General features: G+C 41.2%; 4 protein-coding genes across 4 annotated transcripts; 1 reads left to right on the plus strand and 3 right to left on the minus strand.

The window, feature by feature from the left end:
* Positions 1 to 13,668: 13,668 nt before the first annotated feature.
* EAF02_009294 (uncharacterized protein) lies at positions 13,669 to 17,444 on the minus strand (the record flags this gene model as incomplete). The annotated part of the gene is made up of 3 exons (XM_038905342.1): positions 13,669 to 13,910; positions 13,963 to 15,257; positions 15,358 to 17,444. 3 exons carry the CDS (start codon positions 17,442 to 17,444, stop codon positions 13,669 to 13,671), a joined length of 3,624 nt encoding a protein of 1,207 aa, XP_038754795.1.
* A 2,783-nt stretch (positions 17,445 to 20,227) lies between these two features.
* EAF02_009295 (uncharacterized protein) lies at positions 20,228 to 21,083 on the minus strand (the record flags this gene model as incomplete). Its single annotated transcript, XM_038905343.1, has 2 exons — positions 20,228 to 20,638; positions 20,703 to 21,083. The coding sequence occupies 2 exons, from the start codon at positions 21,081 to 21,083 to the stop codon at positions 20,228 to 20,230; spliced, it is 792 nt and encodes a 263-aa protein (XP_038754796.1).
* Positions 21,084 to 21,430: 347 nt separating this feature from the next.
* On the minus strand, positions 21,431 to 22,799 carry EAF02_009296 (uncharacterized protein; the record flags this gene model as incomplete). The annotated part of the gene is made up of 3 exons (XM_038905344.1): positions 21,431 to 22,222; positions 22,275 to 22,617; positions 22,675 to 22,799. 3 exons carry the CDS (start codon positions 22,797 to 22,799, stop codon positions 21,431 to 21,433), a joined length of 1,260 nt encoding a protein of 419 aa, XP_038754797.1.
* Positions 22,800 to 23,017: 218 nt separating this feature from the next.
* EAF02_009297 (uncharacterized protein) lies at positions 23,018 to 25,037 on the plus strand (the record flags this gene model as incomplete). Its single annotated transcript, XM_038905345.1, has 6 exons — positions 23,018 to 23,045; positions 23,115 to 23,143; positions 23,202 to 24,386; positions 24,434 to 24,695; positions 24,746 to 24,957; positions 25,011 to 25,037. 6 exons carry the CDS (start codon positions 23,018 to 23,020, stop codon positions 25,035 to 25,037), a joined length of 1,743 nt encoding a protein of 580 aa, XP_038754798.1.
* Between the last annotated feature and the right edge of the window lie 378 nt (positions 25,038 to 25,415).

Consider the following 25,415-nt stretch of genomic DNA (forward strand, 5'->3'; position numbering starts at 1 on the left):
AATTCGTGTGCACTTTGCTGGAATCGACCCGCGATCTTGCCACAACTTCCAACTTTTGTCCACGCAATGAGGCTGGGCAGAGTGGCTTAAATATCATGCAGAAAGACGGAGAGGCAAAGTCAGTCATAATGGAATCATAATTATCAGCCAGCCATCCACCATGGACAACTGCAAACACATCAACGTCAAGTCTCATCCAAAGGATAGACAAAGTCGAAAAAGGAAGTGCTCTCGTTCATGTTTACATTTACATAATCATCTGCATGTCGGCAGGATCGGGTCTGAAAGAGTAGTGGAGGCAAGCAAACTGTTGTTTACGGTCCCACAGTGCCCTGAAGCTAATGATTGGTTTGAAGCTAATGTAGATGAAATAGTCTAGTCCATCATTCCAGGTACCGGAGAGCCCCGCTGCTTTGAAAAAATGCCGTTCAGCATGCTGAGAGGTTGACTCTTTACGACAATCCTCACGCCATTATCCGCCAAAGTTGATATCACAACGACATCTCGTGTTCGATGTACTGTTGGTTGTAACTTTGACGCCGAAGCTGACGTCTGTTAGCCATCGCACAGGCGTAATAGCATGAATGATATTGCTGCCGCGAAGGGATTACTCTTGAATTCTGGATCCGTAGTCTCAACTAACTTATCAAGCACCCGCAGAAGGATCTGTTTTAAGTGGCAATGATCGTCTAACATCTCCGAAAAGGTCCCTCCTTTTTATATCGTCATCCACTTTGGGAATCTATGCTGCGGGGCCGGCCGTCGATTATGTTCATCAATCTTGACTCGAATGGAAAGTCATTTGCCAAAAAATGTTTTATATTTGAGGAAGGTATTTGATGCAAGGCAGATTGAATTTCTATCTGGCTGAGTTCTGAATCTCTACTCCGCATATCGGCTCCATGTATTTACAAATGCTCATTTCGCGTACAAAAAACAGGTGTGGTCACTGCGTACATCGCCGCCCAGACGGCCCCCAAAACCAGCTCGTTTAATCCCAGTGCAAAAACAATTGCAATTACAAAAATAATATCTGTGCTACGAGTAGGTACCTGGTTTCCTGCAACATTCCGTACTTTCTTGCATTAGAAATGAACTTATTGGGTACAAACCCCCCTGATTGCCACACGACTCATTCTTATCTGTTTATAAAAATCCCATCAAAGCTGGTAGGATGAATAGGAAATGTACACGCTCGTCACGAGCACGTGGTAGTGGAGACTCCCTTCGTTTTGACCCTCTTTGTCTCACGCGTTGATCTATCGTTCATGTGTGAATATCGTCATCCTCGTTCACTTGGAAACGTGGACATTGTTCATGCAATAGAAGTTCATAAAGGTTTTCTCGCGGATCAAATCCTCGCCGGGCTTGTATCAATAGGTAGTTTCAGACATATCACATCGGCACTCACGCTACAGAACCTTCATAAGACCCGCCGAGCACTGTGACGAATACCACAGTATTTGGTAATATTTACGTTGCTAATTTCACAGATACTTGATTTCTTTACCTACAACGTTCGCGCGGCAATTTCATCCTCGCCTATCTAGACTGTGCCCCCTCAGCCTTCCTCTGTATCTTCAATATAACTCCATAGTTACTCTTCATTACTATTTCAGAATCATCAAGTATTTCAAACTGATCTTGCTTCATCTTTCCGCTAGATGAGAATCTCTCGCTAGTAACCTTACTGAAAGTTCACGAACCAGTTCCTCGTCTACGGAGTATCTACAATCTCTAACTTCTAGAAGCAATGTTATTTTGAACATTATCACACAACCGTTGTAACAGCTAAGCCCTACGGATTTGAAGACTAACTGTAACAACGCTTAGGCTCAAATTCCCTATGATACCTCACTCCATATTACAAACCAACCAGTTGAATGACCGCTAAAGGTTTATGCTGTCATTGTATCAGGATTCAAAATGAGATATGACAGACGCACTGACCTCCTATATCTATCTCATTCTGGCTTCACCATCAATTCCAACATAACATAATCCGCATTGCATCGGATAACATCTCAAATGATACATGTGTAAATATGTATTCTGCACCTCTGTCCAGACATCTAGATCACGACCGAGACTCCGACCCGACTACTTGGAACGGCTCGAGACTCGAATTTATTACTAGGTATATACATTAGTAAGAGTTGAGGCCCCGGCTTATCGCACACTACCCTTTTTCGTGACAAAATCCCTGCAAAAAAGTCGTTTCCCATATAAACTTATTTCTTTTATAATTTATTTAATAATTCAAAAATCGATTTAAAAATCTCTTATATAAGAAATTACTATATTTGAAATCTTAAAAAATGAATGGATTATTTTTAATATTTTTTTTCATATAGTTATAGATTTTCAAAATTTATCACATATAACACTTTTCCTATACAAAAAAAATCGATTTTTTTGAATTTTTTGGAAATCCTAACTTTGAAAACCTGCAACTATATCAAAAGATATTAAAAATAATCCATTCATTTTTTTGAATAATTTCAATAATCAATTATCATATATATCAATTTCAATAATTTAACTTTTATATTTATTAAAATAATATATAATTCAAAAGTTGAAGAAATGAAGGTTTTTGGTGTGTTTTCGGCTAGTGTGCGATAAGCCGGGGCCTAAACTCTTACATCCACCAGTGGGTGCACGGACTCACGGGACAACGTGACAGGAAAGCACAATTTCATACCAAAATAAGCGATTATAATAATTTGATTAAAGTTCATTTTATTATCAAATTCTCTTGAAATTGAAATATATAGTTTTTCAAGTATGAAAAAATGATCGACTCCAAAGTGATCCAAATAAATTGAGATTTGAGCCCAAAAAGCGAATAGTGCGTTTTCTCACCAAAATTTTTGGTGGGGGATTATATATTCTTTTATAAAAATATCATTGTTGAGCTTTTCAATACAATTTTGAAACTATATAAAATATGTATGCTTTAGATTTATATCTCTGATTTTCAAATAAATTTATCGAAATTTTGAATTTTAATTGAATTATTAAAACAGCTCTTTTTGATGTGAAATTGTGCTTTCCCTCTTCAGTGTCCTGTGAGTCCGTGCACCCACTAGTGATCCGAATTAATCAATCCCTTATGCAGTACATAAGTCTCGGTACAAAGTCACACATTTGTAGAGAATATATCCTGAATAGGCGAGAGCTAACACTATCCCTTGAAGGTGATATAGATCTCAGGGATCGTGCAGATATATCCACCAGGATGGTTTTAAATTTTTAGGTGAGAAAATACCTAAGGAGGTGAGAAAATAGCGTCTGAAGCGGATAAACAGGAGAATTTTAAGGTTACATTCACTGTACGCAAACTCACTACGTAAAGCGTTTCTGAACTGGTGAGGTAAACATTGTCTTCGCCATGGTATTTGACTTGAACATGCGAAAATCTTGTGAAACTAGAATTGATGCGGGTGAGACGTACGGCAGGTTCGTACGTACGAGGCCGGTCGTGGGTGCTTGCTTGTCGTGCTGGAATGCGATATAGCCAAACGCCATGAGCTGGACCCAAATGTTCGTTTATGTCGTGATTTCCACGTTCATTCATGGATTGCTTTTATATGGTATCTACCTGTCAGTATCAGCTGTGACCCCAGCTGTGACCGTCTGATCATATCACTAGGAATATTCGTATATCTATCAATCGCTCCCGAAAATTACACCACCTTTCGTGCGAGGCTTTTGTATACTTCGAGCTATGTACATATCAGTCAGCCTCATAGATACATCTCGCTCTATTTTTCTTCTTTTCATCATTTGTAAACAATAATGCGATATACGACCTCTCATTGGCACTCACCTGTGTCAGAAATCAGGGGAAATTCTAATGGTATGACCGGAAGAAACAGCGCGAAACCCCGGACTTACGGCTACGGACGGTTGATACCGTGGTAAAGTCAGCTTAATGCTATTGTTTATTTGTTTGTTGGTACAAGGTGTGTTTTGTAGGCTGTAGGTTCTTTACCTGTCTTTCCCGAGGAGAAGAAAACGGGGGGAACGGGTTACGGGGCGAAGGAAGAGGGGTGGATGGATAGTTTGTAATGTTATGTTATGTCATCTTGGAGGGGTGGAATCTGGAATCTAGATGCCATCAAAAATATCGTACAGTAAGCTGGGTTTTAGATAGTGGACGATTTCAATGCTGTTGTGGAAAGTTGTCTTGAAGCAGAAGGATAATACAATAAGACCAACCGAATAAAGACCGAACACTGCCATTGCTACCAATGTTATCGTTCAACTTCGTTTCAATCATACTCTGTACACCTACATTATCTACTATACTGTACATTCGTATGTAACATTCCCACCTTGTCACGCCTGAAACCCTTACAACACTAAGCTCTGAACGCCTCGCATATTTTTGCGATTGCGTGTGGTGTGGTATGGTAGTATTCCATATTTACAGGCCACAGGAACGTCAATGCCGGATGGAAGTTACCATTCTAGCCTTACCATCGACCCGTGTAAGCTGGTCTATTTGCCCCTGGGCGGGCTTGGAATTGGAAATGAATTGAATCCGGAGGCGGGTACCAGGGTGAGATATGCATAGGATGATAATCTTACAGTCTCCGAATGTTTGCATAGAAGCTACTGTGTGTGCTCCGTGTGGAAACTGCAGATGGGCGCGGTGGATTGATAGGTACCAAGATACTTGGAGAATGTGATCGATGTGCATCTCTGGATTCTCTTCAGGTGTGGGAAGCCCATGAATTGATTACGCGTTTTTGTTACTGCTTCTGGAAACTTTCCTTTTTCGAGTCTTGGCATATAAGTATCCTTCATCTCACGTTACAATGAGTTGACAGAGTTCGTTGGGGAAATGTTACTCGATCCAAATGTTGGTGATATGGCCTACATACAATACAGCAGCAAAGGTGTTACCACCTATGAAATTCTTTCTTGTTACTTTCATATGGGCTGTACATCGTCTGCAATTTGATTGGATGGCTCGCGGTACGTAATCACTCACTAAGGTGTTCCTGCATAAGTGTGCTCACGCCGAATGTAAGCTTCATTTTATGCCGTCCGATGTAATTCTTGAGATGCAGATAGACGCACTGCAGATATCATTCATCAATTGGCTAAAATTCACTACGTACATGTCCCCACGATTTTTAGATTTTTTGCCTACGTCCCATCCCATCAGAATGGGTGGCTATCATCTAAAAATTGTACGTACGACCAGAGCTGGAGAAAAACAACAACATATTCCTTTGGAGCGCAATTGCCGAATCCATGTTACAATCAAAAAAAATGAAGGTATAGAGTCCTTCGAGAATATTCGGGACGGATCATTAACCTTCTACGGTTGACGCTATACTAGAACCTTGTGCTTTGAACCCCAAACTTCTCTTCCTTCGGACGGGAAGTTATTAGAATACGGTCGTTTTGTGGGGAATTAGCTCGTTTGCGATTCCCTTGTCCTGTTTCTTTTACCAGCAGTCCTTGTGTTCCGTTAATAAGGCGGTTTTCGGAAGCTTCTCTCGCGTGTTTGTTGGTTGAACTTGAACTCGGATGGGTAATTTACAAATTGATTCGCTCTATGGTAATGACATACCAATAACAATACCCAATACCAACTGCCTAGTATGTTACACAACAGCAGAAGGTCCGAATACATCTTAGAAGGAGACCTGGGGAACACTCGATCGTCGGTTTGTCAGTTAGCATTTGGCATGTTGTTTGTAGGTCGTTACTCAACGTCATTCGGGTAGTCTCTGCGTTCGATACCAAGTGAATTTTCAACAGTGTGAGTGGCACGATGCGCATTCGCTTCTCTTTTTGGGTTTCTCTGTAGAGAAGTCTTGGTATTCTTTTGCTGGGTCGAACGATAATTGCAAATGCTACCCAAGTTTATTGGGTAATGACAATCTGGGGTGAATACATCCTGGATGCGGGGATGCCGTAAAGGGCGGAAGAGCCTTTCCTCCATCCATTCATCCATCCATTTCCATCGTACCGAGTGGTTTTATCCTTTCGTTTGCTTTCTTCCAGAACATTGGTGACAAGCTTCAAGTTTGTTTCAAAATTGAAGGTTACATATTGTACAGATGCAGTCTCTGCATTGATATTAGTTTATGTGCTTCAAATATATGCAATCCTCGAGTATACTCTCCAATGCCTCAGTGCATGGTATTTGAGAACTGTGAAACAATTTCATGCATACATAGAGAAGATACTTGTCCTCAAGAGGGGTTAACGCGTTTTGCGGAAGGGATCATACGAGAGCAGGCGTCATCAGCTAGTATTGATAATGCATAAACTATTGTTGTTAGATTGCGATTGCGGTGGCCAGATTTCTTGGTATCTGAGTCTGAAAGTACTCCAGACTGTGTCCGGCGAATTTCACGCTTTATGTAATAGGTAACGTTGCACATGAATTCAAGCGAAGTTCATGCAATGGATAGGTAGTGAGTGGAATTTTTGACTCGCGTGGAATTACTATGCCAGACATAGAGGGAGACTAATTGAGATGAAATGAACTGCCAAAATTCTATCTTTCCTCATAGCATGATATCTGAAACTCAATATCCGGAGAGAAAGCATTTGTCAATGGTAATTGGAAGCACTTACATTCCGGGACTTTCTTCATTTTATCTTGTGCTGCAGATTACAGGGCTTTCTTCTGGCTGTCGCAGCATAGCATGATTCATTAAATCTTTCATCTTTCTTGGAATCATACATCGAGCACACGGAGTAACCTGTAATCTTCGCAGACTGTTGGATATGCTCTTATGACCTCCACAGTAACGCTTTCGGAAGGCACATATTTATATATCCTATGAATAGTATAATACAAGAGCCTCGTAGTTACCGAAAAGTTAGCAGATTGCAAGGAATGCTGTCCACTTAATCGTGCGAATTGCATAATAACCTACCAAACCTCAATCTTCGAGCTGCGAGCTGCATGCAGTTCTTTGCCATCATAAGGTGTTCACTACCCATCAGATTTGTTTTTGATATGAATGAGACTAAATTTTGAGGAGTTTACACTTTGTAGCTCTGAATTAATAAAACTCATTTCTATGGTAACCAATACCTTCGGTTTTGATGAGAAAAGGATTGGGACTGTGGAATGATGGGAGTGATATTCCACACATTCTAGTTATGATTTCCGAATGCCTTACTTGTGTAGAACCATTGCGAAGATAAACGGCATACATATATTGCTTTTCGATCACTATGAAAGTCTTATAGTGGGGGTACTGAGACGCCTGGTTCTGTTCCCGCAGTCTCATAAAAAGCGTGGAGATACTTTCTTCCCCTCATAGCGATTACAAGATAATATATACTATATTCAACTACCTACCTAAGTACTCACAACTACTGATTAACTTTCCAATCTTCACCAAAAATACAAGATTGAACGCTGGTTTTCCACATTTATCGAATGTCTGAACATTTGAGAAATACCAGCATCACGTTTCCGATACCCACATATTCATCTACTTTCCAATTTCATTCTCCAAAATGCAGACGGTGTATTGTTTTCCTGTTCACAAACACTATTACCCGGAGGTCAAAAACATAGAAGACCAGCCAGTGTTTGGTGGGCTAGCAAATACATATATCTGGGAATCTCTCCCACATCAAATTGATCACTTCGAGTCACGTAACAAGGTCAATCTCTGTGTGAGAGTAGAGTATAGATCTTATCCTGAATTCAATGATTATATCGTCATTAGTTAAAAGTAACGTCAATTGGATAAACTATTTTTACTGCCTAGATATACTTTCAAATTCTATCCTTTATCTTCATCATTGATTGCGTCTTTCGGGTAGGAGAATAAAATTGAAATCTATAACATGATAGAAGAATATAATGAAGCTGACTATGGTGGCAAGAATGTTGGGCCCTTAACTACATAATGTTAGAATCAGTTGGGATAAATTCGATGAGAGGGTAGAATCTAGCTTTGAATGATGAAAACCGTATGATTTTTACCTTTGGTGAATATTTGTTCCATGAATAGGTGCCTATACCATAATCTAGTCACTTTAGATTAACATCTAAAAATATCCTACAGATACCTAGGTACATACCAAAATTCTCGGAATTCGAGCTTATTGACTAACTTTCAATGAGCTTCGCCTGAAATATTTTGAGTAATAGATCCGCTAGATGTGACCAATTTGGTTCGCATTACATTCTCCTTTAGTGCTGGGGAGGGAAGCAAGAAAATCTCGTGGATGAATAGGGAGTCGCTTGGAGGATACATTATCTCATACACAGGAGAAGGCTGAGAATATTTTGAGATACAACATCTTAACTATCGGAAGTTTTCAGTTTAATTACCAAGATAGCTATTGCAAATCAAATCTTTGCCATCATTTTCCTCCAAGCAAGGATCATTCGTCTCAAGACGACTCTCAAGATGCGCGTTAAAATGAGTCACCATGTGTGTTTGAAATCTATCAACATCAAAAGTAAAGACAGCATTTCACTACAAGATCCAGGGGAAGAGTTTACTCACTTGTCTTTCTTTGCGAGTGCGCAATCCTCTGCTATTGAATTGAGGTTTACGATTTTGTCGATATTTCAACTTCGAGGGCTTCCGAGGGGGAAGGTAGCTATATATTGCTATCTTCATCGTTTGTAGATGGGAACCATCAGATTGGATTTTATTCTACAGCATCTATTAAGATACTCTATCTATCATATCTGATGAATCCTCACTCTATCATAGCCCATATCACTGAGATATGTCGGATATTCGACATTTGATATCAATGTAGATTCTAGCTGCGTTCGGAAATTCCACAGCCATTATGCAGCTTTGATGTCAACCTTCGGGATTCAATATCAGATTTCACGAATGTTACACCCGTGGTAAAAAATCATCCTGTGAAGATTCAAGTATTGAATATGGATTCTGCTTGTCTTTCTCAACTTGCTGCTTATCACTATTCGAAAATGAAGTCGGAGGATGTATACATAGTAGTTTTCCCAAGATGTATGCATACTATCCCATCAATCCCATAATTCATCTCCATAAACTCCTGCACACCTATAGCTATCCAATTTAATCCACTTCACAAAACTACAAACAAACAAACAAACAAACAAACAAACAACCCCAAAAGCCCAAGAACATCATTCCAAGTCATAACTCCTTAAATATACAAGCGATACCTATAATCAACAAAGACAAAGACGACGTTTATGTATATATATTCTCATTCAAAGCTGTAATTTCTTCTCACTTTTAATACCGATCAAAACAGTAATATTAGTTTTTCTAATTCATATTGATATCAATATCAAAAGACAGATTTCAGAATGAGATATTTTAACTACGCGCTATGAGATGCCTGTGGATTCTATTCTTATTCCTATAAATACTAAGAAAGAAGGAAGTATACTTTGGGATCCTTTTCTTATTTCGAAAGAGAGGGTTTATTATATTATATTATATATATACATACATACATATATATACACATATACACATACATATATATATATATATATATATATATCTACAAAACCCTTTATCCTCTTCATATCATCCCCTCCAACAGCCCCTCCAATCCCATACTGTTGGTTCAATAATGAGATCAGGAATACGGGAGACGTGGTTCCCACTATCATTAGTAGGCCCCTAAATGTCTGTATTGTATTCTGTCTAAAGAGCTAGCTAATGAGGGGAAGTAGTAGGCCTTATATAGGCACTACTGAAAGAGCTAGTCTTCTTCGCATTCGCCTAAATACCTTTGATACAGTAGCCATTGTATTGAAGTCATTCTTTTGAAGTGAATTCCCTTGTTCACACACTCGGAACTCTCTTTTATGGCTTCAAATACAATGGCTGAAAAGAAATTCGTAAAATCATAAAAATCCTCCATCTGCTGGCTAAAGTCCCTGACCTCTTACCAGCAGAACCAATCCCTTCCTTTAATCCCGTTCCACCCACTTTATTGCCTTGATATCGATCTTATTCATATTGATCAGATCAGCAAGAGCTTGACATGGCTTTCCTTTCGTCATCGCATCGGCCGGATTAGTCGGACCATCAATCCAGATCACTTCAACGATTTCCCTTCGCTCGTAGGATTGATGTAGTGCTATGATGTCGATCATTAATCTCTTTCTTCCTGGATTTCTTATACATAATAGGATTCTTAAGATCAGTAGCAAAACATTCGGGGTAGTAATCTTGTATATAAGCTTGAATCTGAGGTATGACTACTCGCGGGAAAGATGTTGGTATAGACATCTAGTCGTTCTTGGATAAATCCAAGAGAGATTCCTCTGGATTCGTTGTACACGTAATCGCTATTCCTAAAGGAGGTGATATAACTTGCCGGAATTTGGCAAAGTTATTTTGGGATCAATATTATAATCCCTATCCCTACCACCTCTACCACCACCTCTATTGCCATTACCACCGCTTCTACCATTATTACCATCTTGACCATTATCCCAATTATCATCATTATCCGGATTATCATTATTACCAGATGATCCTGCAAAAGTATTTCGTATATTCCCAGAGCTATAAAATGAAGAGGGTCTATGTGTCTCGAGAGGAGCAGGTGAAACAGCTTTGCTGGTATTTAGTAAAGTTAGGTGACCAGCTAGGTTACCGTTCAAAGATTCGGTAAGAAGATCGGCAGGGAGTTCGACTTGTGGTTTCAGACCGAGTCCGACAGGAAGGTAGGCTCATTTCGTAGATACAAATAGTTGTACCTCATTAATCTGGTATTCCAGAAGCTGATCCATAGTCCAATTGTGATACTCTTTGCAAAGAAATGCTTCCATTAAAGCATTATCGAGATTTGCATTCATATTGATATAAACTCTATAACATTGTAAGACCTTGCAAAAGTTATATAATATCAATTTATCAATACTCCTGAGTAGAGCTTGTCAAATAAGTTCGAAATCGAATATGACTGTATTCTGAAGAGATACGTCAGTAATCCTTGTATTCGAATATACAGCTATTCGAAAAAGAAAGTATCCATCGATCTGGTACTCTGTTCCCATCTTGAATATATATCCTTTATAGAACTATCTAGCTTTATTAAAATCTTTTGGAAAGGAATAGTTTTGAGATTCTCCTTTGAATTTCAAATCCTTAGCAATTTTCTGAGTTTTTTTTTTTTCAGCTACTGCTTTATCAGGAATATAGGGATTGAAAAGAACAGGAGGATAAAGAAAAGCACTGGTCATATCTTCGTAGAGAGAAGTCTTGAACTCCTGTTGCAGAGGATCGGTATCATCAGTTGTTATGTCGATAAATCCTCCTATACTGGTGAATTGATCGGATAGAACAGGTTTCTTGCCAGTATTGGGTTTCTTGCCAGTTTACTTAGAGCTAGTACTAATGCTTCCCCGGGATATCATAATACTGATAATAGGAAATAAAAGAAGTAAAAGTGAGAAGGTATTTCGAATAAATAAGTTAAGTAATTTGTGATATCATTAATTAGTATTGGTTCAATAATGAAATCAGAAATACGGGAGACATGATTCCCACTATTATTAGTAAGCCCCTAAATGTCTGTATTGTATTCTGTCTAAAGAGCTAGCTAATAAGGGGAAGTAGTAGGCCTTATATAGGCACTACTGAAAGAGCTAGTCTCCTTCACATTCGCCTAAATACCTTTGATACAGTAGCCATTGTATTGAAGTCATTCTTTTGAAGTGAATTCCCTTGTTCACACACATACATCACAACCCATCCCTTTCCACCCGCAAATTTTCCATCAACTCACATCTATCTTCTACAATCTAGAGATCTAGAGTAAAAACAATCATTACAATCTTACCACGAATACCATACAAGCTTCCTTCCGCCCTTAAAATAAAGCAAAAAGTATTACCCCGCGCCCCCATAAATTAACAGAGATAGAAACAAAGAATCTGATTTCCATTCGCCAGCGCGAAAATACCACACAGGTACAAACAAACAGACACAAAAACTCTAGCACGCGACAACTCGTCGCGTATTGACGAGAGAAATTTATATCGCAGAGCACTCTCTCACCCACCGCGAAGCGCGAGATTTTTTTTTTCTTTGAATTAGATCATTCGTTCTCTCTCGCTCTCTCTGTAGATGTATCGCTTATTTCACACCAACAACCAATCCATATTACCTACCACCACCTCATACCATCCACTCCCTATTCCCATTCTCCTATGTCCTCCCTTTATCCTACTTATAGATTCAAATACACTGCACCACACTATAATATACTACTTCTTTCCCCCCTCTTTCACTCTAACCATCGATTTCCAAAATACACCACCAATCCTCATTCCCATTCCATTCCCTTATCATACTTTCACATACTACACACAAGACACAATACATCCACCTATTCCGATTCCGATTCCGATTCCGATTCCCATTTCGCCTCAGACTCAGACTCCTCCCCAAATTCCTCTCATCACACACTATCACCTCCGAACCCTCCACCATCAAATCATCCTTCCTTTTTCAATTCAAGCCATAATATAATATATTTCCTCACATCGATATCAGCATCAGCATCAGTATTAGTCCGTCAAATAATCAATAGAGATTAACTTAATCCAACATACCTATATATCTATCTAACAATCCACTTAATTCTCCCTTTCTCCTCTCAATCCCTCTCTTCCTCCACCCCCTTTCTACCCCAATCCCATCCCATCCCATCATCCCACCATCCCATCAAATCTATCTACAACAACTACCTACCTACCTACCTACCTAGTAGGTACCTAGATAAAATCCAAAGAACTCAAAGCTTCACAAACTTTTACATATACATACCTAGGTACTGGTAGGTACCAAATAATCATTGCACATGCGCCATCGACAACGACTAAACCACCATTCACAACCACCATTCACAACCAACATTTATTCATACATGAAAATTTCATAATTATATGATTTTATTTCTTCACTATCTTCACTGCCTATCTTCATCAACTTTTCTTTCATTTCTCCTCTTCTCCTCTCCTTAATTCACCGCTTCCTCCCTGATTCTCTTTTCCGGGAAATCAATTCCTCCATTTCATCTTCCATTTCTCACAAAAAAAAACAATGTAAAAAAAAGAAAGGAAAAAGGTATAACTTTAAAACATTACTATCAAGCCCTATCTATGATGCTTCCTCATTTTCGCTTCTACACATGCGAAATGAAAAATCCATACATTAGGCACTTGTAACCACCTAGAAAGGTATCAAGATCTGCTTCAACAATCTCGCTAGCTATTCTTAAATAAATAAAAACCATTCCACGCTAATTCCATCTTTCGCAGCCTTTGTGTCGGTGACTGCAGATTGTGTTGTTTTCTTTTATCTTTGTACAAAGTAAGAGTAATGAGAAAAAGATTTCGAGTTGTGTTGTAATATGTCCGAAGAATTTGGTGTGTAAAAACATTAAGCCTGGCTGTAATGCGAAAATGGAAAGAAACTGGTGACGCCGCTGGATTTGCATAATTGCCGAAAAATTAAGAAAGCAAAGCGGATCGCTCCATGGAGCAATAAATGCATCACTTTGATATGTAAAACTCCAAATGGGTATGCTGAAACAATGAACAATGAAAGAAAAATAATGAAAGGCATATTAGCCTATCCAGAACGCCTTTAAACCAAGTCCCTCCCCTCCCATTGACGCCGTCGTAATACTGTCATCTCAAATCATGGGTGCTTTTTCGGCTGCGGTTCGACCTTGACCAAGTGAACTGAATAGTTGTTGTGGAGGAATTCTTGACATTCCATTATTTCGGTCGTAACTATTTGTTGGTGCAGGCATGTAACCCTCACGTTTTCTTCTGATACGTTCTGCAAGTACACCTGCAACAACTATAAGGAATATTAATGCGAGAGAGATAGCTAAAGCGATAAGTACGACCAAGCCAACTGCAAGGTGACCGCCTAAAATGGTGTTAGAAATTTGTTTCAATATTTTTTCACTATCATTACTTGCCTGATGGTTTGAAGAAGTTATTCTCTTGTGAGAAAATATGTGACAGACTACCTCCGGTATTTGAGGTACTGCTTGTGAGAGCAAAAGGTTGAAAGGTGGTTCCATTGAAGAGAACTGCCGAGACATTACCAAAGGTTGGTAAGACCATGGCACCTGTAAGCATCAAAACCTGATTGGAAGGAACAAGATTAGAGTTGTCATGGTTTGATGAAAGAGGCATCATTTGAAGACCACGAATGACTGAACCACTTTCAAATACATCCCCAACCGAGAGCCAGTTTGTACCGTCATATTTCATAACGAAAGCTGAGCCATTTTTTGCAGTACCAGCCACCCAATACTTTGAAATGTCACTAGTGGCTGGGACAAGAGATGTTACTGTTCCTGGAATGTTGTCTGCGCCAGTAGCGGTGGTCCACGTTTGAGCCTTGGTATCGTAAGTCGCTACGGATACATTGGCGCCGTCGACTGATAATGACCCGCCTACAATAAGAGAGGTATCACTAGCCCAGAGCATAGTATTGACAGTACCTTCAAGATTTGTTCCTGGTCGATTCCATTGGGATGCAGACGCTGTAAATAGGCAAACACCTGGGCAATCTAATGATCCGGCTCGAGTAAAACTTCCACCAACATATAAATCACCAGTTTTCCTCCTCACCGCGATGTCATTGACAGCAACTGAATTTCCGCCGAGAGCTGGTGTTTGTGATGAGAACGTTGAAGTCTTAAGATTGTATGAGATAAGCCCATTGATTTGTCCTCCATTAACAGTCCCAGTAACAGAGCCCCCAGCATACAAAATGTCATTTTGTATAGCCAGTGCACGGAAGGTAGAATCCGCGTCAATTTGAGATCCGAGTCCAGTGACAGTGTTGTCATTTGCGCCATCAATAAAGACGAGGTTATTAACGTCGGTACCATTGGTAGAAGTTGCGGTGAAATGACCACCGAGAATGGTAATCTTGCGCGAGCCATTCTCGTAAAAGAGCCCAGTTACAACACCACTTACATTTTGACTAGCAGTATTTCTTTTCGACAAGGTTGATGTAGACTGTGCTTGGGTAGCTTGAATCTTGACGGGGAATGGGCTTAGTCCTGATGCGAGAGAAACTACTCCGTTGGCGCCGAGTTGCGAGGATGAGAGCGAACCCGCAAAGATGGCGTCGCCGGAAGCATTTACCGCAGCGGTGAGTTGACCGTTAATAGACATTGCCGCAATATTAAGGTTTTGTAACCAATTGTCGTGTGACGGTACCCAAATGGCGAAACCAGAAACAGAAACTGAAGAATTGCTTCCAAATGCAATGAGCTGGTTAAAATCTCCAGTCAAAGTAATGACATTTTCGGGTGTGTTAGCGGTGATATTTAATGATATTGGCACCACCGATGTACCTTTCCATGACACCGGCTCCTAGTGCACTCCATTTATTCTGCGTGATATCATAAGCGGCGATATTGTTCAAACCTGCAGTAGTCGTTGAGCCAGAATTACCGCTGAAGTTTCCTGCAACATATAGGGTTGAGTCTTCAAGGAGCATAGTAAGGACCTTCCCGTTTAATCCTCTGGAATCTAATGAGCTAGGACCCGAGTCTGAAATTGAGAATACGTTTTCGTATCCTGTGGCGGAGAAATTGCCACCAACGAAAGTCGTGTCGCCAGAAGTTACAACAACGTTGACCTCAGCACCGGTATTGAGTTTCATACCAGCTTGATCGATCGTATTATTCTGGAAATCGGAAGTGTTGATGACACTCTGGCTTGGATCGAATTCGAAAAGACCATTTAATCCTGTGCTAGTTGCATTGTTCAAGATGAATCCAACTCGTTGAGCTACAATGGTAAAATTCTCGGAATTTCCAGGGATCTGACCACTTGGAGTAAGGGTGATTGAAGGACGGAAGGTATCACTAGCAGCTTCGATGTAACCAGAGTATACTTGATCATACTTGTCGTAGTCATTAGATTGGAAGAGGGTAATGGGCGAGCCGAAGGTTGCGGAAGTACTAGAAGCGCCACTAGCCACACTTCCATTTACAACAACAGAGCCTCTGCTGGTACATGTACTATCCTGAATACATCCAGGGGTGTACATTTTCACTGTATAGTTGCCCGACTCTCTGATATCAGGGTAGAATACCACGGAAGCTGAGCTTGCTGTATCTGCTGTAAATTTTCCTGTGAGGTACTCTGCATCACTTTGAAATGAGGGACTGATGGTCCAAGGACCGGTCGATGTTGTGTTTGAAGCAGTTGATAAAGAAGCACAGGTAGGCTCATTGAAATCGTTAATAGCATAGGAAAAAATATCATCCTGGAACAACTCAATGCCATTCAGGCCACCTCCACTGCCGTACCAAGCAGAGACATCAATCTGAAAGGCATCCATGCCAACTGAATTCACAAAGTGAAAGTCCTGGTATGGAATACTAGCATTGTTGCTCAAAGGGCATTCCGATGTGCATGTTGCGTTAGCACCTGTAGCTGGATCGATGTAAGTAAAGTTCATGATACCATTGATTGGCTGAGCCGTATATCTCCACGTTTTGGTACCCCGTCCGTCTTGGTGGGTATTCCATAATCTCAACTTGGTAGGCTGAAAGCCAAAACCAAACGTAGCTTTCCACCACCCAGCAGTATCATCTTTCAATAACCAAGTATTTCCAGAGCCATCAATGCCATTAGTCTTGCAAACAATGTTTGTTGGATCGTCAAAGCCTGTAGTGGTGGCTGTGCCACTGCTTGTGATGTTGGCGCCAGAAATATTGACAATTTGCTGATCAGTTGCATTACTAGGTTTGCTGGTAATTGTTGCAGTAGAATTTCCAAGTCCTGTGAACGTTCCCCCAAAGATGATATTTCCGTTCGACGCCTTCGAGATCGAATTGACCCGACCGTTAAATCCAGAGAAAGGTAGGGCGACCAAGGTATTGTCCACCAACTTGATTACATTTGAAGAATTTGTCGAATCGAAATAACCCCCAATGTAGACTGCATTTGTCTTCTCGTCGCATAAGAGTGCCGAAACTGACCCTGATAATCCAGGGAGTGCAGTGATTGCCGATGTATTTGAATTGAATAATGCAATACCTTGCGATTCCACATTTCCTAAGCTCGTAAAGTTACCTCCAATTACTACCCCCACGAGTGTCCCATCCGATTTAACGTACGGACACATGGCTGCGATTGAAGCGTCGGCCGATGCCAAGGAATCGAATTCACCGGTTGGAAAGCGTACCATGACGGATTGGGTCGTAGTATTGTAGCCATCTTCATTTTGACCAGCGTATTTATATAAGGAAATACCATCAAAATCTCCACCCAGTCCTACACGTCCTAAGTTCGAAAGATCGAGGTTGGCGGAAGGAGCCGGTTGGAAAGTGATCGCATGCGTTAACGGCGTCAAGGTCAATAGAGAAGAGAAGGCTATTATAGATGGCGAATTCCTAGCTGATGGACTCAGCCATGATGAGAACCTCATTGCTGTTCCCCTCTGAAAAGTATTAATAAGTAATTATTCGTGTCGCAAAAATTGAGAGAATTAAAAGCTCGATGGCTTCTCCTCCTCCACTTTCGTGAATAATTGCATTGACTTGACGCGCAACGCTTAAGCCATTTAATTGTCCTCCAGTATGGTGTATAAATCGATGGAAGATTCTTCGTTCGTGGATATAGTAGAGAATGGATATTCCGTCTATCGAAGCATATAACGAGCGTAGAGTTGTGTTGTGTTGTGTTGGTGTTCAAGGTGGAATGGAGTCGAAGGAATCTAAAGTGATAGACAGTAATCTCACTCACAGACAGAAAAGGTAAGTCGACTTGATTGGACGGGACTAGATTCGCGTATTGGGCTAATGAGAGAGATTAAGTATGGGATTCACTTTCTTTTTGTACCAGCTTTGTGAATGGTGAGCCTCGGGTGTTCAGGAACCAGGAACCAATTTCAAACTTATTATAAACGGGCGGTTACTGTTAGGATAATCCTCCTTGGGTCGTTGATGAATTAATTTCTCTTCAAGATTGTGCGTGAAAATTTAGAGATCAGTCGTCTGTCTGTAAGGGAGACGGATGATCTATCAAACTTTTGTTTCTTTCTTTTTCTGAATGATGTTATGTGGTTGGTGGCATATGTAGGTATTATTATCGCTCGATTGGATTGCGCAGTCTGTGAAACTAGTTGCAAGTTTGGTGGAGTGTTGTCTTGGGGCCGAATTGCTGTCTAGAGGATGCCAAGCGGGATTGAGATTGGTTGTTCCAATTGAAGGCGGATTGAAGGCGGATTTGAATCCAATGGTGGGTGAATCTGGTGGGTGAGATGGGTGGATGATACGAGAACGGTTAAAAACGTTAAAAAGAAAAGTGTAATGGATGAATACAGTTACGATCGACTGTGTGTATACGTGAGGGTGTGAGTGTATGTGTATGTGAAGTGAATGTTGAAAAATGAGTGTATGGTTGACGATGAAGTGATGGAACTTGATACGTGAGATACGTGAGATTCTGTTGTGCTTCAAAAAACGAAGAAGAGAGAGAAGTTAGTTATGTTGGACCCTGGTTCTCGGTCTATCTTTTTCCTTTTCTCTTGCATATGTGAATGTGAATCGACCGCAGCACTGCATTTTGGGGCAAACGGGCAGGGCAGGGAGGGCATAAACAGGGGCAGAAATGGTGACACGTACCGGTATTGTACAATGTTTGGGCAGCCAGTAGTGACAGGACGAGATCAAGAACAACAAAGAGATCGATTGATTGATTAAAAACACGACACACGAGAAGAAGGGTTTCTGATAAGAAAAGAGCGTGTTTCTGATTTGCAGAATGAGAAAAACGAGTGACGAAAAAAGTGAGTGTGAGTGTGAGTGTGAGTGTGAGTGTGAGTGTGAGTGTGAGTGTGAGTGTGAGTGTGAGTGTGAGTGTGAGTGTGAGTGTGAGTGTGAGTGTGAGTGTGAGTGAGTGTGTATGTGTGTAAGTGTACGGAGTATAGAACTTGAAAGATGTGACTTTTTCTAATGGTTGGTACAAATTAGGAGTAGAAGGAGATTTTGGGAATGGTGGGAATGGTGGGCAGATGAGAAGATGAGAAGATGAGGAGACGAGAGAGATGGATGAATGAGCACAGAGTCTGATGGATGAATGAATGAATGGCGTTGATGCTGAGCAGAGCACTTATTATTACTAGGTACCTCATTATTTGACATTTTCGGACGATGATGAAACCATCAAGGCACATCCCATCTCTCGAACTTTTCCAAACGGGATGCAAATACGACTCGATTAAGCTTTTGCTTTTGATTTATTGGATTGATTTGATTCTTAATATCGTATAATGAGATGGAGTACCTGGGTACCAAGTACATACACCCATCGTAAATACCAAGAACTATGAATAGAATGATAAATCATCACCATTTATCACGATATGCAACATTGAATTCGTGAGAGAAACATTTAATTGCGGCAGCTTGAATCTACGGTACTGTGCGATACTGTCCGTACTCCATGGTAAGATCGTAACATCACGTGGAAATCTGATCATGTTTATGTTTGTTACAAGCACGTGCTAGGCATGCCGCACTTCTGCTAGTACCTACCTACACATTATGTTATGCTGTGCAGTAGTACGATCTTACATTCTTCCCTTTTTCTTCTTAGTCAGGTAACAGGTTGCTATGGCTCGCTTCTTAGGAATGGAATGCGGGAATCTGAATCCCTTTCTTCCTACCCAGCAACCAAATAGATCCCAACGAACCAACTTCTCAAACATCAATAGATATATAAAACTGTCTCCAATGCTTGTAACAAACATGGCTTGCCTGAGGATGAATACTTCTGGAATGATACCCACCTACCTACTACATACGACCTACGACCTACGCATGAAGAAACTTATGATGGTTCAGGTTCATCCCTTCCCAATAAATCATCCTTTCAAATTAAATGTCATGTAGCTACTAGGTATTTATTTCAACCTTTCCCTTTGTTCCGTCAACCATTTATTCCATTAATCATTTTACCCCTTTAAAAGATCATTCTACAATACAATATCCATCTCAACATCTATATCAACATTCTACTATTAATAATAATAATAATGATAATAACAATAACAATAATAACATACCATTCATTCTTCAAATCGAAATACCAGAACTCAAATTTCACGCATTCATTCATCTTCTCAATAAACAATGAATAAACAATATACGGGGTATCTATAATAATCCATCATGCTTTTTCCTTCCTCCCCTCCCCTCCCTCCCTCATTCATTTCATCATATTCGCTGCATTCGCCGTGCGGGTCTTGTAATCTCTCGGGCTTTCGTAATCCTTTTTCTTCCCCGACCACATACCCAATTTCTTCCTCTTGGCCTCTTCTTCAATCGCCCGATACTGTGCCTCAAAGTCTCCAAATTCCGCTCCCATCTTCGCCTCATACACCGTAGCCATGCCCGCCCTCAACATCTCCCTTCCCACATCCTTGCGCACGAGAAATCGCCGCACCCACACTGTAGCCACCACCCGATCATTACTGGTCGCGTTATAGATGTACGCGCGCACCCGGCGATTCTGAATATACTCCCGCAGCCAGATCAGCGCTTCGCCGGAAAAGGGCTGCGCCGTTTTCCCAAAATGCGCCCCTTCGGGTGCGTCGACGCCGGCGATTCGAACGTGGATCTGCGGTGGATGGATTAGCCCGTGGAAAAGGTGATACGCCAACACTACAGCGTGTGCATCCTACCGTCTTGTTCTTCAAATCCTTTCCCTCGGGTAACTTCTTGCGGCCGGGCATCCATCCCCAGCCTGCCAGTCTCCCACCAGGCGTGTGGAACAGGTGAAAATTATCCGCATCGCCCACTCTCGTGACCGTGCCAAATAAACTCCTCTTCCTGAAGAATCCGGGTCGGATGTACGTAGCTTCGGGAATGCGACGTAAATAGGAGCGATAGAAGCGCGTGGAAACCAAAATGGTAGTGGTCAACAAAATGGTCGGTATCAAGGTTCGCGGATCCGTGTAATGCTGCCAGTCCGTCGCATTGAGATTATCGCCCCATGAGAAGGAGGACCGAGTGGCATTTTTTTCTTCCTTCTTGGATTTTGATGAAAAATCTAGCCATCCCATAGTGTCGGCGGGCAGTACCAGTCTGGAAATGATGTGGAAGTGGGGAGGTTGCTGCTGCTCAATGCTGAGACAGGGGTCATTTTATGATCCGAGCTTCGGGGAAAAAAAGTGACATTGATATTCAAACAAACAAACAAACACGCAAAAAGATATCAGATGAAAGACCATCGTGAGCTAGAAGACGACTTTGGAAATGTCCAAGAGCTTCTGAAACAACGAGTTGATAATTAGACTGTGTTTATGTGTGCTGAATTTCTATAGCAGAGTTCCTTAATCTAATGAAAAGTATCTGTGTCCAATCTGATATAGTTTACATTTATTGTACAAATTATACAGCTTCCGAATGCTTATAATTTCCTCCTCTTCGCTCTGACACTTCTTGCCGATGGCTCAAACACTTTTACCTCATCCTTGATTTCGAGTTCCTCCGTAACACCTTCGCGCTTAATCACCACTTTCTCTTCTTCTTTCAAATCCATCTCTTCTGGTGGATACTCTCGCTTGACTGCTACTTTCTTCTCCAGAACATCCCCATTCTCCTGCTTGATCTCGAGCTCATCAACTTTAACTTCGACCTTGCTGACAAGTTTATCAGAAAATGCTTTCAAATCCGCCGCGAACAAGACTGAGTGCGCCCAGCCAGCCTCTTTACCCCACAACCCTCTAAAGTGATCACCAATTGCATCGTATGTAGCTTTAGTAAGACTCTTATGTTTTCCTTTTCCAAACTTGTAGTCCCTTTGAGCAATTTGCCAAACGTGCGTGTCCACAGGAACCGCCTCTCCCCACCCCAAGCCCATCAAGCAAACGCAGTCAGCTACTTTGGGACCAACACCTTGAAGCTCGAGAAGCTCTTCATGTGCTTTTCTATACCCAGGACGTCCTCCTGCTGGAATTTCCCCTTCAAAGGGCTTGTCAAAAGTCTCTGGATTGCGAAGATTTTCGAGCCAGCCTTTTGGCTTCGATGCCACAATTGATGCTGTTTGAGCAATGTACTTTGCTCGATACCCAAAGCCTAGAACGCGGAGATGTGATTCTACTCCAGAACCAGTTAAGGCTTCGGGTTGTGGGAAGTCATGGAATGGTTGATCATCAATATGTCCTATTAGGGGGCCATAATGTAAACACAAATTATTGACCTAAATCAGAGTGATTAATAAGATCATCGAAGTCCTGAGATCAGAAACATACCATTTGAGAAATCCTTATAATATTGTTGTTGCTGCTGCAAATAAAACCCACCAAAGCCTCCCAAGCATCTTGTTTGAGAATACGAACTCCTGTAAACTTAGGTGCTCTTTTCTTGAAATTTGGATCGACCAAAGACCATTGTTCATACAACTCAGTCAAGTTTGGTGAAAGGTTCAAGTAATGCCGAAGTAAAGACTCTGTGTCATCCTCATCTTCAAGCTTTTCCTTCTTCACTAAAGGCTGATGATTCGAAGGAACTTTGATCTCAGGAAATATTGTACGATAGTGAAGATGAGTTGAGTCTTGTTTGAGAGATATTATACGACCATGTAGTGTACAAGACCTATTCCAGATTAACCCCCTTTCTTTCGACTACAGTACAAGAAAGAGAGTCACGTACCAATAATCTTCATCTACAGCTTTCTTCCATCGAAAAGATTGCCCACAACGTAAGGTAGTATCTATACAAAGCTCTGCCAAATTCACTGGAAGCTTCTTCCATTCTGAGATCCTCAAATTGCCCATTGTGAGAAAGCGATTGTGATTTCATGGGGGTTGGGTGAAATCCACCTTGGCGCGCTTTACAGGAACAACGTTTCTAATCTTAGCGCGAAATTCGAATGAGATTCGCGACAGCTTCTACAAAAATTCCGCCTCGGGTTTGAGCTTGTCAATCAACCACAATCACAATCGCACGTCTTCATTTTTTCCCGAAAAATATATTCTGGATCGCAATTAACAATATGAACGGCGATACTTATTCATCAAGAGGCATGGCACCTTCAACGACAAAACCTAAAAGGGAAGATGGAGCTACTACTGACAAGAAAGCATCAACAGATCGACATGGTTCGTCTAGAGATTATCATGTAAGAAAGTTTCATCAATTATTTCAAGGTCAATTTATCTAACTTGTGGAAAATAAAGTCCCGAGATGATCGACGTGGTGGTGATAGAGATCGAAGACGCTCGCGCTCTCCAGGACATCGAGGCTCCAGAAATTCTCGCCGCGATGGAGAATTAGATTCACGGGGTGCGGATTCTTACTCAACGAGTCGCGAATACAGAGAGCGGGAACGTGAAGATAGGTATTCGGGCAGGGAAAGAAGAGGTGGTGGTGGCGAGAGAGAGTGGGATAGAGATCGTGGAGCAGCAAGACGAGATGCTAGAAGGGACGATGATGAAAGACCGCCGCGCAGAGACAACAGAGATTTATTCGACGATAGACGTGGTGGCGGAGGTGGCAGAAGGGGTGGTGATCGAGGCGACCGAAGAGATCGTGGAGATCGTGGAGATCGTGGAGATGCCGACGGAGGATTCGCAGCTCAACGAGCCGCAAAGCGAGACAAGAGTCCAACACCTCCACCAAAGAAGAGAGAGCCCACACCAGATTTGACGGATGTTGTATCAGTTTTGGAGCGCAAGAGGAGATTGACACAATGGGATATCAAACCGCCAGGATATGAGAATGTTACTGCTGAGCAAGCTAAACTTTCGGGCATGTTCCCACTTCCAGGTGCACCACGACAACAACCCATGGATCCAAGCAAGCTACAAGCTTTCATGGCACAACCCAGTGGACAAGTCACTAATGCAGCTCTCAAACCTTCAAACTCCAGACAATCAAAACGTCTCCTCGTTCATAACATTCCTGCTGATACTAAGGAAGAGACTATTGTTAGTTTCTTCAATCTTCAGCTTAATGGATTGAATGTTATAGAGGGTTCTGATCCTTTAATCTCAGCACAAGTTTCGAAAGATGGCTCATTTGCTTTACTTGAATTCAAAACACAATCTGATGCTACGGTTGCTTTAGCATTGGATGGAATCACCATGGATGGCAATGACCATATGGAAACAGGAAATGGCTCCGCTGATACCCGAGGTCTTTCCATTCGTCGTCCAAAAGATTACATTGTACCAGCAGTTACTGATGAAACACCATTCGAGCCAGGTGTGATTTCTAATGTTGTAGCTGATACTCAAAACAAAATCAGTGTTACTAATATTCCTCACTATTTGAATGATGAGCAAGTTACAGAGCTGTTAGTTTCTTTTGGAGAGTTGAAGGCTTTCGTATTGGTCAAAGATAGCAATACAGATGAATCACGAGTAAGTTTACCATTACATATTCTTAACCAGATACTAACATGGTTTAGGGAATCGCTTTCTGTGAATATGTGGATCCTGCTGCAACGGATATTGCTGTTGAGGGTCTTAATGGTATGGAACTTGGTGATAAGCATCTCAAAGTTCAGAGAGCTAGCATTGGTAACACCCAAGTATCTGGTTTGGAGATGAGCGTCAATGCTATGTCTATGCTTGCTGGTACCACATCACAGGATCTCGAAAATGGCAGAGTATTACAATTGCTCAACATGGTTACTCCTGAAGAACTCATTGATAATGAAGATTACGAGGGTTAGTTTTTACTATTTATCTATTCGAATAATTACTAATCAATCCCTTAGAAATCTGCGAAGATGTAAAGGAAGAATGCGAGAAATATGGCAAGGTTCTGGAAATGAAAGTCCCAAGACCAACTGGTGGCAGTAGACAGTCAACTGGAGTTGGTAAGATCTTTGTGAAGTTTGACACACCAGACTCAGCAGGAAAGGCTCTCAAGGCCCTCGCGGGTAGGAAATTCGCAGATCGTACTGTTGTTACTACATACTTCCCAGAGGTAATTCTGCACTCCTTTCTTTTTCACTCAAGACCTTGCTAACCTTCACCAAGGAAAATTTCGAAGTCAGCGCCTGGTAGATAGTTCATCAACATACCGAAATCATCACCACGATCCTTTGTCCAGGTCCTTACTTATCTCCCTAGTACTCATTACTCACAAACTGATGTGATGTAATTCCAAAACTCATTTTCAAAGCGAAGTTTTTCTTCCTCGTCACACAAAATACTACACCTTCTGTACTTTTAGCATCATAGCATCCATCCATTGGCGATTTTTTTCAGTATTCTCACTGTCACTGTTTCAGTCGCAGGATCGATAGGAGTCTTCATATGTATGACTCGAGAAAAGCAAATTAGTTTACTACCTACCTACCTACCTACAGTTTACCATAGGTTCTTTTGTTTTCGATTTAACTGATTGTCTCTCGCGAGATATATACATATCTACCTAGCTTT

This window comes from Botrytis sinoallii, assembly GCF_014898435.1.
Source record: "Botrytis sinoallii strain Bc 23 chromosome Unknown BSIN_019, whole genome shotgun sequence".
Lineage (NCBI taxonomy): Eukaryota > Fungi > Ascomycota > Leotiomycetes > Helotiales > Sclerotiniaceae > Botrytis > Botrytis sinoallii.